General features: G+C 40.8%; 1 protein-coding gene across 1 annotated transcript; it reads right to left on the minus strand.

Moving 5' to 3' along the window:
- Positions 1 to 3,083: 3,083 nt before the first annotated feature.
- On the minus strand, positions 3,084 to 9,951 carry LOC139693584 (glucose dehydrogenase [FAD, quinone]-like). The gene is made up of 4 exons (XM_071591797.1): positions 9,493 to 9,951; positions 8,576 to 8,797; positions 6,044 to 6,619; positions 3,084 to 4,021 (listed from the first exon to the last, which is right to left on the minus strand). Exons 1-4 carry the CDS (start codon positions 9,949 to 9,951, stop codon positions 3,401 to 3,403), a joined length of 1,878 nt encoding a protein of 625 aa, XP_071447898.1. The 3' UTR covers positions 3,084 to 3,400.
- Between the last annotated feature and the right edge of the window lie 2,659 nt (positions 9,952 to 12,610).

Consider the following 12,610-nt stretch of genomic DNA (forward strand, 5'->3'; position numbering starts at 1 on the left):
ATACACTACTCCTATTGCATCTCTTGTGCCCATTCCCCTTCTGTAGCCATGCTCTTTCTCCACTGCGTTCTCCTCCATGATATTGTTCAGCCTTCTATCCAGCACTCTTAACAATACCTTTGCTGCATGAGTAGTGACATTTACCAAATGGCACTCCTCAAATTTTATACCATTTTTTTGGGGAATGAGATCATCTCTGTTTTCAAGAAATTCAATGGCCACTATCTACTTCAGTACATTTTGTTATATAGGGATGTTAATTTGACCTATCCATCTTCCTGCATCTATTTCAGTAGCTAAACAGGTATTCTATACACATCCTATTCCTTCCCATTTGTCATCTTTTTTACTGCCGACACAATTATACTAAGCAAGATATCCTATCCAATGCAGTCTTTGTCCACCTTGTACTCCTCCACATTTAGCTACTCAGGTTTTTCACCAGCCTCCTATGGATCTCATACAAACTCCTGTCATCTTCCAATTGCTTCTTATCGTTCCTTTATTATATTTCCTTCCTTGCCCTCTATTTCCATACCATTTGGCTGTACTCTTAATGTTTTATTACCATTCCATGCAAAATCCTTGATTTTGTAGTGCACCAAGTCATGCCTTCTTCTGTATTCCAGCTCTTTTATTTTTGCACATCCTTTGTTTAGCCATTCTTCCCTTTCTTTATCAGTCTCTCATCTGAGTTCAGTTTTATATGCAAATATTTTTCTCACAGTGATCTTTTGATCATTGTACTTTCTTCTCCCCTGCATTTAATTGATCATCCTTGATAAATGAAACAGTTTCTGGCATCACTTGGTGGAAATTCTTCATGTTGAAATTAAATTTAAAATAAATTTAAATTTAATTTCAATAATTTCAAAATGATCATCCTTGATTTTATCTAGACCTCTTTGTTCTCTATCCTTTCCTGTTGCTCAATGATTCCTTGCTGATCTCTTCAATCCCTTTCTTTATTCTCTCCCACTACTCCTATACCCTTTTTTCAGCCATTGTATCCATTCTCTTCATCTCATCATATATCTTTGCATCAATGTTCTCCTTATCCAGTTCCTTTAGCTTATTCAAATCCCAAATTTTGACTGTTGCAGCTCTTTTTATCCTATTCAGTCTTGTCCCTAATTCTGCAATGAGTAGTTAATGGTTACTGAAAATAGTTTTACCAGGGAGACCATAAACCCATTTCACTATGTTTCTGTATCTATTTTCCACCAATATAAAATATATTTGATTTCTATGTGCACCATGCAGTGTTTTCCATGTATTTATCTATTAATCATCACCACCAATATCTACGAACAGACAGGAAATCAATATTTTTTTTTCTTTTGGAGTCATAATTAATTTAAAGGTTGTTGTTAATTTTTATATGATACATTTGTTTTCCATAAGAGGTAATTTTAACCAAATCCAAATTTCTGGCAGAGATTGTATGTTGATTTTAATTTCACTGTTTTCAAGATATGATCTCTTTTCGACCAAATTACACTGTTCTGAGACATCCCAATGCCAGGTTCTCAATTCCAGTCCTAATTAAACCCTAGCTCAATATTTCTTTATATTGTTTATAATTTAGTATTTCAATTGGATTGCATGCCATCATAACAACTATCTCCATGCCAGCCTCTTCTTCACCATAACTGAATACTATCCTCAATCACAAAACGTCCATCAGTCCAGATCGACTGAGATTGGATCACTAATTGGCTGATTTAGTCATGGGTGCTGCAGAACCTTGCAATCTGATTTCTGTTTAACTTTTGTTCCACTCACCCTAATCCTTTATTGACAAACTCCATTAAAAAATTAGCTAGGAACTTCATTCAATCGTTTTTAAGTCCCAGGCCATGTTGCATCTTGGTATAATTTAATATTATTGAGGAGCATTGTAAACACTGCACATCTAAAATGTGAAAATTTTTATCTATTGTCCATCCTTTCATGAAATACTCATCAACTATATTCATACAATTATATTATTACAGGCTATACCCTAAAATGTGGGCATTAGTCAGTCGGTATGATGTCAATTAAAAAAAATATAGCAGGATTCCAAAGGTAAAGCAGAGAAAAACAAAAAAATCAGTTTTTTTAGTTTTATGACATAAATTAAAATACATATGTTGATATTTTATTGCTGATATACTGAAGAATGTTCAGCAATATAGGGAGTGCAATATTTACATTCAGGAAAAAAATTAAAACATGCATGCTGAGTAAAATGTTGAGTCTTCTTTCTTGTGATGAAATAGTCCAGTTTGTAAATGTAACTTATTTCAAAACCAGATTGGCTGCTGACTACTTCTGTCTATTGTTCACATTCGATTTTTTACCCACGGAAACTCAGAGAAGAATCCCACAAACTAAGGGAATCAAGACGGATCGTAGTCTCTATGAATGCCCAAGTTCAATCCGCATTGTGTACACGAACTTGTGTGCACACAATGCGGATTGGGAATTATTCGAGACATTTTTTTTACGTTCAATAAGGAATTTGGAATAAAATAAAATATAAATTCTAGCGAAAGAGGAAACGTCGTGTTGCCTAATCCTATTACTAGATTGGAAAAGGAGGAGAGATCCGAATATTCCTCTTCTCGAAAACTAGCAAACTTCGAAGTTTTTGGTTGGAAAAGGGTTCTTTACAATTAAAGACGCCTTCTAAAGGGGGGGAGGGGGAGGAGAGGCGACTGTTGGAAAGAGAGCGAACGATTTTTATGGGGAAGAGCGGCATCGGAGAGTCTGAATTGAAACTTTGAACAACTTTCCTATGCCGTCGCTGATGCAAATGACGAGGTCTCGTGTCTCTTCGTATTCCAGGACGCGTCGAAGATTTTGGTTCCGGAGATCCCCTCCCCTCTCCGAATCTGCTTCTCCAGAAACTGAAGACCGTATCGTCATTCGTCAGTTAGATGTAAGTGAACCCTTGTAGCAGATCAGAATGAATAATTTATTGATCGTGTTGCTCTTTTAGTTAGGGTTTGAGGATTTTTCTGTTTTTGTGTGTCTAAACATTCAAGAATCGCTCGAAGGTTACATGCGTATTTAACTACATTTTCATGCATCCGTTTTTTACGTCACCGTCATGAATCCTTTTTTTTATGGCTGCAACAGCGTCGGGAGGAAACAGAACAGACCCGTATTCTGTGCGTTTTGATGGTAGCAATGAGGTTGGTATTAACTTTTGGAAGGCCATCTGTAGCGTCGCAAAACCTGATGCATGAAATGGTAGCTCAAAGTAACGGCTGACCGAGACAACTGGAGAGCCTTCTACCTAAATTGTGACATATAGTATTTAGTATTAGAGCGGACTTGAGTGACGTCTGACGATACTGCCCTGAAACTTTTCCCCCTCCCCCTTCGAGGAAGGAATGAAAACACCGCGCCACTAATCAGGGTAAGTCTGCTTAATGAAATCGGCACACCGCTCTGCGACCATCATGACCGCCGGTATGGGGTTGCCGTTGGGCACCTGAGGGAAAACGGAGGCGTCGGCCACTCGCAGGTTCGGCAGAGCGTGAACCCTCAGTTGGGGGTCCACGACGGCGTACTTGTCCTCCGCGGGACCCATCTTGGCCGTCCCCGACTGGTGGTTCTCCGGCCCTGTGTCCTGCAACACCGTGCACTTCCAGTAACCGGCCGTACCAAAAGTCTCGTCCCCGCACCCGGGGGATGGGGTGTTATCCAGCACCATCCCCCACTTCTTCATCGCCTCGGTGGCCGGCAGCCTTTCCGCTATCTGCATCATCCCGTCCACTAAGGCGTCCACGTCTCTTTCGTCCGTGAAGTATCCAGCACTCATGTACGGGGTCGTCATCGGGCTGGTGTCCTTGATCATGAGGTGACCCCTGCTGTAGGGGCTAACGAGCGTCGGCCTCGCCACGATGCGTCTCCGGTGATCTGGGCAGGGGCCGGGCTGACCATTGACACATTCTTTCGCGTCACCGGTCGCGGAGCAGTTGGCGTCGAATCCGTCAAAGAACACCTGTCGCAGTACGATTAAGAGATTCTGGTCAATAAATTGATATGGGGTGTGAGAATATGCTTATTAGTGCACCGAAAATTGGAGAAAAAGTCAATCTAGATGATTTCGCGTCTTAACTCTACCAAGGTGGTTTGATAGTCATAGCATAACTTCCGTTGGGATTAGAACTCGCGGTCATATTCGCAGGGGTTGACAATGTCCACAGAGCTGACCTCCTGTTTAATTTCGACTCAAAATATTTTCAGCCAAGAGTAAAAACAATTATTCTAGAATTCTTGAGTAGCATCCATTAGAACGTAATTTCAGCTAGTCATGAAGCAGTATTGCTCAGTCACAGTGAGGAATAGTCTCTCCCAATAATACTGGTACCATTGAAGAGAACTACGTATTTAATAAATCTGTACAGTCTACTCAAAAATTGAATATAATTTACAAATTTACGCCTCTTCGAAGTTTCAAACTTTTGAGTACACCTATTGTTTTGGACTAACCTCAGTTTTCAACCCGAAGGTTGATTTGGTAGGTGAGGGTAGAGTATTAAGTCCAACGGCATACGGAATGCACAAGTCAGGGTAAAGGGAGGGGTCTACCTTGACTTGTGGATCCCTGAGCCACCTATGGTTTCCCAGGAAGATCTGGTATCGGAAAAATCGTGAATCTGAGTGTGCCCAGAGGCACGCCTGGGAATCGAACCTGGTCCCTCCGATGAGTAGCCCAACTCTCTACCCACTAGACTACCAGGTCCCCTTATTGGTTAGTTATATATATATATATATATATATATATATATATATATATATATATATATATATATATATAGTATATATATATATATAATATATGTACAGATATACATATATAATAGTGGTAGGCTATAATTTCTTGAAAATAACCATTATCCAAAGTAATAAAAATGTGATTTCCCACAGCTATTTATTTCGTGCAACGCATTTCAATGCTTATGCATCATCCTCAGGCATAATATTATTTTAGAAGTTCTGGGTGGGGCATATATACCTCAAAATCTGGGTGGGGTGAGTTTAGGGATGGATTGGATGGGGATTACAACACACTATCCTCTTCCCTCCAATCCTTCCCCAATTTCATAACCATTCATATCACACAGATTTTGTGGTATGAGTGGTGATATGATACCTCACCATAGTCTTATAAACTTGTATTTTACCTAAGAATGATGTATAATCATCGGAACGCGTTGCACAAAATGAATAGCAGTAGTAAATGAAAATTATATTATTCTGAATAATTGTTTAGGAACGCCCGCCCATATACACATAATACCGCATCCGAAGAGGGAAGTTTTTGGTGTATTCGCTACAGTTTATCATGCTGGACTGAAAGAGTATAGTTACTAAAAGTGAAAAACATGAACTTGTTCATCTGGTGAGATTAAAGAGAAGACACGATTTTATTGGTAATAAATAGATCACTTTAAAGGCCTCCATCTCACCATTCTTGTCCATAATGATGTGTTTATCTCACTGAGATACAGAAAACATGAATAATAACTGAAGGCCACATATCGATTAACAGCTGCACTAGGTATTTGCCTTTATTTCTTTAGTCACAAGAACTCATGAGTTCTACTGGGCTCACATTCTTTCCGGTTAATCAACTGCCTACCATGTGAGCTACCAACAGAAAACAATCTGGATGGGTGGGGCACCATTTGTAAATCATTGACTAATTACGAAGAAAAGAGCTATAGATTAAAAAATGCTTCTTTTTATCCGTAATGCGAGTTATTTGTTTTCTATTTTTCTCTCCATTTTCCTTCGAAGCGAAAAAGAATAAAACCTTAATAATTATTGCCAGACAGAATTCTTCGGCCAATTCATCATTTATACGACCTTCACGTGCATGTTCTTTCTATATGCATTTTTGCCATCTAAAATCCTATTATTATTATTCTTAACGTCCCTTTTCCGTCCTCTTTCAACAAAAGTTACCCGTCAGTCGCAGTTAATCATCTTCCCACCATCAATAATCAAACCTGTGACGTTACAAAGGCAGCGGCTTCCTCACCTGTATGTCGGGGACACCCTCCCGCGAGTTCTTGGACTGCAGGAAAGCCGTCATCTGAGTGAGAGATGTGCTCGCCATCGGCCCCGTCCTCGAGTCCAAGAACTCTTGAATCGAGTCATTGGTCAGTGTCTGGTAATCGTCGTCGTCGATGGTGAAGGTTACAGGGGCGGAGACGTGGTTGTGTAGGTTCTGACCGACCCCCGGAACGTCGTAGACGACCTGCTGGCCGATGTATTCCAGGTCCTCTTTGGGGCCGATGCCAGAGTTCATGAGGATCTGGGCGGTGCCGATGGTCCCAGCAGACAGGATCACCTCCTTCCTCGCCCTAACTATGTGCTCCTTCCCGCCGCGTAAGTAGCCCACTCCGGTGGCGCGGCCGAGGGATTCGTCGATGAGCACCCGCGTGACGTGCACTTCGGTCTCCAGTCGGAGGTTCGGCCGGTCGTTCACGTGGGGGCGGAGGAATGCCCTCGGGGTGGACGCGCGGAGGCTCGTCGAGTCCACCATGACGGGCGCGATGCCGAAGTTGCTCAGGTTCCTACCGCTGAAGTCTCCTGAGTTGAAGCCCATCTCGGCCTGTGGTGAAAAATACGAGCTCGTGAAAGATGCTTCAAAATTGATAGATTCGTTTACGGGAGAGGACAATTTAGGAAAAGGGTCATTCAAATCCAACCGTTAATGTACATACGGTAATACTCGGTACGTTCGGCGCACTGAGTAGAATTCGAGCGAAATCGCAATCCGTTTCGTGGCGTGTTGGTCGTTCGTGTTCTTTCGTGTTGCTATTCGGTTTGTGAAGTTTATTTTGCTTTGGCCATCTTCACGCAAATTCATGCTTCCTCTTCTGTCTTTAGTGTTTCTCCTTCTCCCAACCCACCCATTCACACCGTCACCACATCTCCCAGACTTATGCTCCTTAGATAGGCGCCTAAATTGCCTTTAAGCTGTTGGATTACCAAGATTTCTGCCCGTGACCCGAGCTTGAATCTCGTGAGAGCCTCCGTGAAATATGCCATAGGGATTCAGGTGTGATTTGGTGGGACCGTTCCATAGTAAAAGAACAAAAATAATTGCAGTTTTTCGCTTATTTAAGTTTTGATCACTAATATTTTCATGTGAACCTTTCACATTACTATTACAGATTTGTGTGTGTTGAAAATAGTAGGTTGGGGGAAGGAAAGGGATCAATCCGGGCGAGACGGGTGTGAGAGAAACCTGCACGTAGGAAAACTGAAGCCATTAAGGAGCCTTAAGTGTATTAAGTTGTCCCACTCGCGGGTTTCTCCCACAGACATAACCGACCCCTCCGGATCCATCCCTTTTCTTTCCCCCCTATCCCTCCTATTTTCAACACATGTTCGTGATTGTTATGTGAAGTGTTCACTTGACAATAAAGCAGTACATCTAAACTTAAATAAGAGGAGAACTGCACATGTTTTTCTACCGGTATTTCCAAAACAATTCGAATAGAAACCACACTGGAATCGGCAATGCTTTTTGATGAATGATTATTCTGATGCGATGAGGGAAAACTCCTCTAACATATGAATCGTGGTTGCAGTACTAGTGAATTTTAGATTCATCCACGGCTGAGGTCACTTTTGATCTTTAACTCAAAATGGTCGCTCAACAATTGGTTCGCGGATACTATCGAATAATTTACTTTGGGAATGCAATCCGTGATCGAATTTTTAATCTTTTGCCCACCGAGTTCACCAGCTAGGATCCTCAGCATTTCTCCCCTATTCCAACTTGGTCTCATTAGCACCCCTCTCATAATTGGCAGGATATTTGTGTAATGGTAAATGCATAGTATTCCGATTAAATAGATCGATTGTTTCTATCCAAGGGTTTCGTAGTTTCATGAAAAATTAGGGAATATAAAACTGGATCATTTACTCGGTAAACCAAGGACGTTTGAGAAAAAATGCAATTCATTAGTAAAAATCATCGACAAACATTATCACCGTGGACTATTATTTCGACTATTTATTTGTTTGTGGCAGCTTTTCAAGCTATCTTATCAACAGCAAATCTTTTCATTGCATCATAATTCCTTTCGCTAACCTTTTTAGTTACGATACTTCTTGCGTGTAATTCACGTGGTCTTACTCCGTAACTCCTCCCATCCATGCTTCTATTAGCGATGGTCTTCATGAACAAATAAGTCGTTGAAATAAATGTGGTGAAACTGGAAAAGAACTTTCTTTTGGGGAAGTACGACAAAGTATCGTTAAAATCTTATCTTCCATCCAGATTATAAATCATCTTGTGCCCAGTCGTTTTCCTACTGTCAATGACCACTATCAATGTAAAGATTTCCTCTTTTTCGAAGCAATCGGTATTTGAATGAAGGTCTTTTATCTAATTGGATCAATATGAACGAGTGTGCACAGCCACTTTTAACACAAGTATTTTGTAATTGCTATATTGTATATGAATAGTCACAGTTTCACTTGCATTCTCAAAGTTAGCAAAACGCAAAAATGTTTCTCGGGGAGTAGCTTTTAAATGTACGCATTGAAGACTTACCCCAGCCTTGATGAGGTCATCCGCGAACGGTGGTCGGTACGGAAATCTCTGTACGAGCATCGGTCCATCAAATCCATGATATCCTTCATCACCAATGCTTGGGTCCACCAAGTGCTCTGACTTTTTGAAATAAGGCAGCACCTCTTCAAAACTCCATCCTGTGTTCCCAGCATTAGCCCAGTCGTCGTACGTGACACTACTACCACGGGTATACATCATCCCCTGCGAAGAAAACGTAGTATTTTAATATTCATTTATTTGATTGTAGGATAATACCTTCTGATATAATATTCTTAAATCGTTTCACTACAGTGAATAATTCTTGTGGAGAATAAAGTGATCTAAATATTAACAATATTTCGATGGAACAACTGTAATTGAGGGAATGAACAAATTTGAATTTGTGGTCACTAAGCGTTTCACAATAATAAACTCCCACGCTTTCCTCTTATTTCGATCATATCTCTTCACTTATGACATCATGTACATCAACCATTTGCCAACAAAGTCATTAAATAGATTTTTTAACAGCTTAGGCTCAGGCAATCCAATGAATACACCACACATGCGGTCATACACATAGGTGATCGCACACAGTGACGAGCGTACCATCTATTGTCACATCTATACGAATTATTGGAACGTTAAAAAGTATTCACGACACATCGTTCACAGTTCTATTTATGAAAACTAATGTATGGATCTGATTTAATCGTCGAAGCGCATTGCACTGAGGGATTAGAGATACATCAGATACCGTTCAAATTTTTGTTTCGTGGAGATTTTTCGTTCAGCTCAAAAAGACATCTGCGCAAAAATGATATGTATAGTACTAGGATATGCACAGAGGATGCATTCATTCCAAGTGTGTTTTATCAGCCCTGAATACGGGGAAAGTTTAGTTGAATTTCACTGACCGTCATAGCACCCGTGCCTCCCACCATCTTCCCTCTCGGCCACCAGCACTTATTGCCCGTCGAGTAGCAGGCCGTCTTCTCATCGCTGTAGAAATTCCAGTCGAGAGAAGTGTTGCGGGCGGCGAAACAGAACGAGGGAATCGAGGATATCGTCGGCTCCTCTGGTCCCGCCTCCATCAGGAGAACCGTCCACGGCTTTCCCCCGTTGTCCCTCGGCTCAGAGAGACGCGATGCCACGACGGGGCCCGCCACCCCCGCACCCACCACTATGAAATCGTATTCGTCGTCCAAGTAGGAGAGGTCATTCTGACCGAGCCGGGAACACGCCTGGTTTAAATCGCACCGCGACATTAGCAGGACCTCCAGCATCCCCATGAAGACGGCGAAACCCGGCCCACATGTGTTGGCCAGGTAGGATGTGTCCACAAAGGAACAGTTTCCACACGTTGAAGTGATCATTTTGCTTTTCGGGGAGTACCTTCAACGTTCAAGGAATGAGCACCACCGATAGTCAGCACGCCCAATGTGGTCCGCTGCTTTCAGCTCTCCCGGCCCCTCGGATTCTACTCTGAAATATGACGGAAATGGGAAATATTAATGAAAGATCATGATAACAGAGTTGAGTCCGAAAGTTGGTTTTGGTGATAGTTACGATTGTTTCGTGATAAACCCTATGGAATGTTTAATTGGCCCAGACAAAGAAGCTTTCACAAGGAGTAGGGAATTGATGACAGAACATTCAGTGAGGATGTCAAGAAAAGTCTTCCCAAAACTTGGACATGGAATGTGGTTTTATTCGGTGTAGAACCATGGTCATTGAAGTAGGATAATAAGCGTAGATTGGAACATTTTGAAATTTAGGTGTGAAGAAGGATAGAAAAGGGACATTGAACAGAAAGGAAAACAGACGAAGAAGTACGGGTGTGGTGGGGGAGGAGAGGATTGCTGGGAGAAATTCAAAGGATGATGGAAAGATGGAGGCAAAGCATATATTGATTGGCAATAGGATGTTGAAGACTGTGATAGAGGGGAGAATGTTGGGGAAACGAGGAAGGGGCAGGAGTAGGATAGGCATATTGGACGGAATTAAGAGAGGAAGGAAGCATGCGGAATTGAAAAAAGGTTTATTGAAGTGGTCGAATGTCAGGTTGTATTGTTGCGAGAGGTAAATAAATGAGTCATTGTACTGTTGTATAGTTTATTTCCACCCACAATCTACCGTAAACCCTAGAATAACAATAAAATATATTCAAAATACTTGGGCTTTACCTAATTTTATTCAGACTCAAAGCCCAGATGAGAGTCTTTCAGTAGACAGACAAACGCTTAACTCAATCAAACACCTAGCAGCTAAAGATTTTATGTTTGCATTAATGCCAGTGTTTCAGAAGGATTCATAACTAAGCTAATTTAACGGGGGCTGTGTTTACGTCGCGTTACATAATAGTGTTATAATTTTTTGACAAGTAGTTGAAGAATCTTTCTTAGAAAACCTCAGATTCAACTTCTGGCTGCTTTGAGGCTCAGAGTATATATTATGACGGTATTTTTCCCATTTTATCCCTCTAAAAATTTAAATTCAAAATCTTTAAATCAACATTTCAGACCTGCTGTCACGGTTCTAAACAATTTTTTATCTCTTCTGAAGAAATTATCTTGAAATAGCACATACCGTTGCCGTTATAGGGGTTGTATACAGCGTGCTGATACACCAGGATACTCTATGTATTGTAGGCGTATTATTGCATAATATTGCATCCATATTACTAATTAAAGCTTATTTTAGCTTTATGAAGATTTTTTTGTTTGGCACTCAATCTCAGGGTGGCGTGGGCGCTATTATATTCGTTGATTGCTAACGTCATTCGGACATCGGTATCAGAGTAGAATTATCTTTGGCCCAAGGGAAATTATTATACGATTGGCTAACAGATTATTGAAAGCCATAATCAGACGTAAGTAAGTTTTTCCGATTGCTGTCACAAAATTTTACGACATAGGCACTCGAGATTCATCGCACGGAGAGCGATGTTTATTCCACGTTAAAAAAACATTTGACCATAAGGACAGTGAAAATTACGTGAATACCGCATTATAAATCAAAAGCCTTTATTCAAGGTCATTGAGTTTTTGCATAAAAAATGAGCTAAAATCTCCTGATTATCTCTTGCATCTGATGATAAAGATAGCCGTTGAAGAGGATGAATTGCTAAGGTTTTTTTCAACTGATAACGTTCTCTTAATCTGCACTAATACTTCCATCTGTCTCATTTAGATCGTGCTTTGCGTCATGCACTCTAAATTTCACGGATACTGATTATCAAGCGAGCAGTTCTGGGTAAAAAAATGGCGAGATTGCATGGAAATTCCGACCAATCACAATGGTATATTGACGGCTAAGGTCAGTCCACAGAACAGTCCCTGAATACCAGGCACACAACTAGGATAGGTGCTCAGCACACCCCTTGATACCATGACTCTCAATTGAATAGGATCAATAGCTACGGGTAGCACGCTCCTATTAAAACTGCTGTTTTCAAAATTTAGCTCGCTATTTAGCATGCCACCTCATCCCTAAATATGGAAGGCAGCTATATGTGAGGACTGCAGAACAAAAAATTTGATTTCGCACGCAGCAAGGGAACTATTTATGGGAAGATCAATTTGGACTCAGAAAGGGGAGAGGCAATCATGATACCATAGCAGTAATGAGATCGGTTATAGAGAGGAATATTTTTTCAATCAGGGTGTATTTTTTGTTTAGTAGACTTTGAGAAGAATTTTGAAAAAAATTGATGGAATTAATTAATGCTTTGCAAAAACCAGGAGTAGAATAGAGGGAAAGGAGACCTATTCGTAATCTGTGTATGTCATAGATTGTTCAGGTGCGAGTGGCAGATGGAGATACTGGATGAGCAGAGCTAGAAAAAAGAGTAAGAGAGGGATGTCCATTATCAATTGTTCTTTTCAATAAACATAATGAGGAAATTGTAAGAAAGGCATGGGGAGGGCAGGGGGTAGAAGTGAAAGTAGGTTGGGAAGCCATAAAATCAGTTAAATTTGTGGATGATCAGGTTAACCAATGAGCCAAGGAATTACGATCAGTGCTGAGCGCATT

Source organism: Hetaerina americana, unplaced genomic scaffold (assembly GCF_022747635.1).
Source record: "Hetaerina americana unplaced genomic scaffold, ioHetAmer1.1.p SCAF_5, whole genome shotgun sequence".
In the NCBI taxonomy this organism is placed as follows: domain Eukaryota; kingdom Metazoa; phylum Arthropoda; class Insecta; order Odonata; family Calopterygidae; genus Hetaerina; species Hetaerina americana.

Excerpts from the sequence above, each read along its gene's own strand:
- LOC139693584 (XM_071591797.1), bottom strand. The coding sequence starts at position 9,951 with ATGATCACTTCAACGTGTGGAAACTGTTCCTTTGTGGACACATCCTAC. Across the intron at positions 8,798-9,492 it reads GAGGCACGGGTGCTATGACG|GGGATGATGTATACCCGTGG; the intron begins GTCAGTGAAATT and ends TTTTCTTCGCAG. Across the intron at positions 6,620-8,575 it reads ATGACCTCATCAAGGCTGGG|GCCGAGATGGGCTTCAACTC; the intron begins GTAAGTCTTCAA and ends TTTTCACCACAG.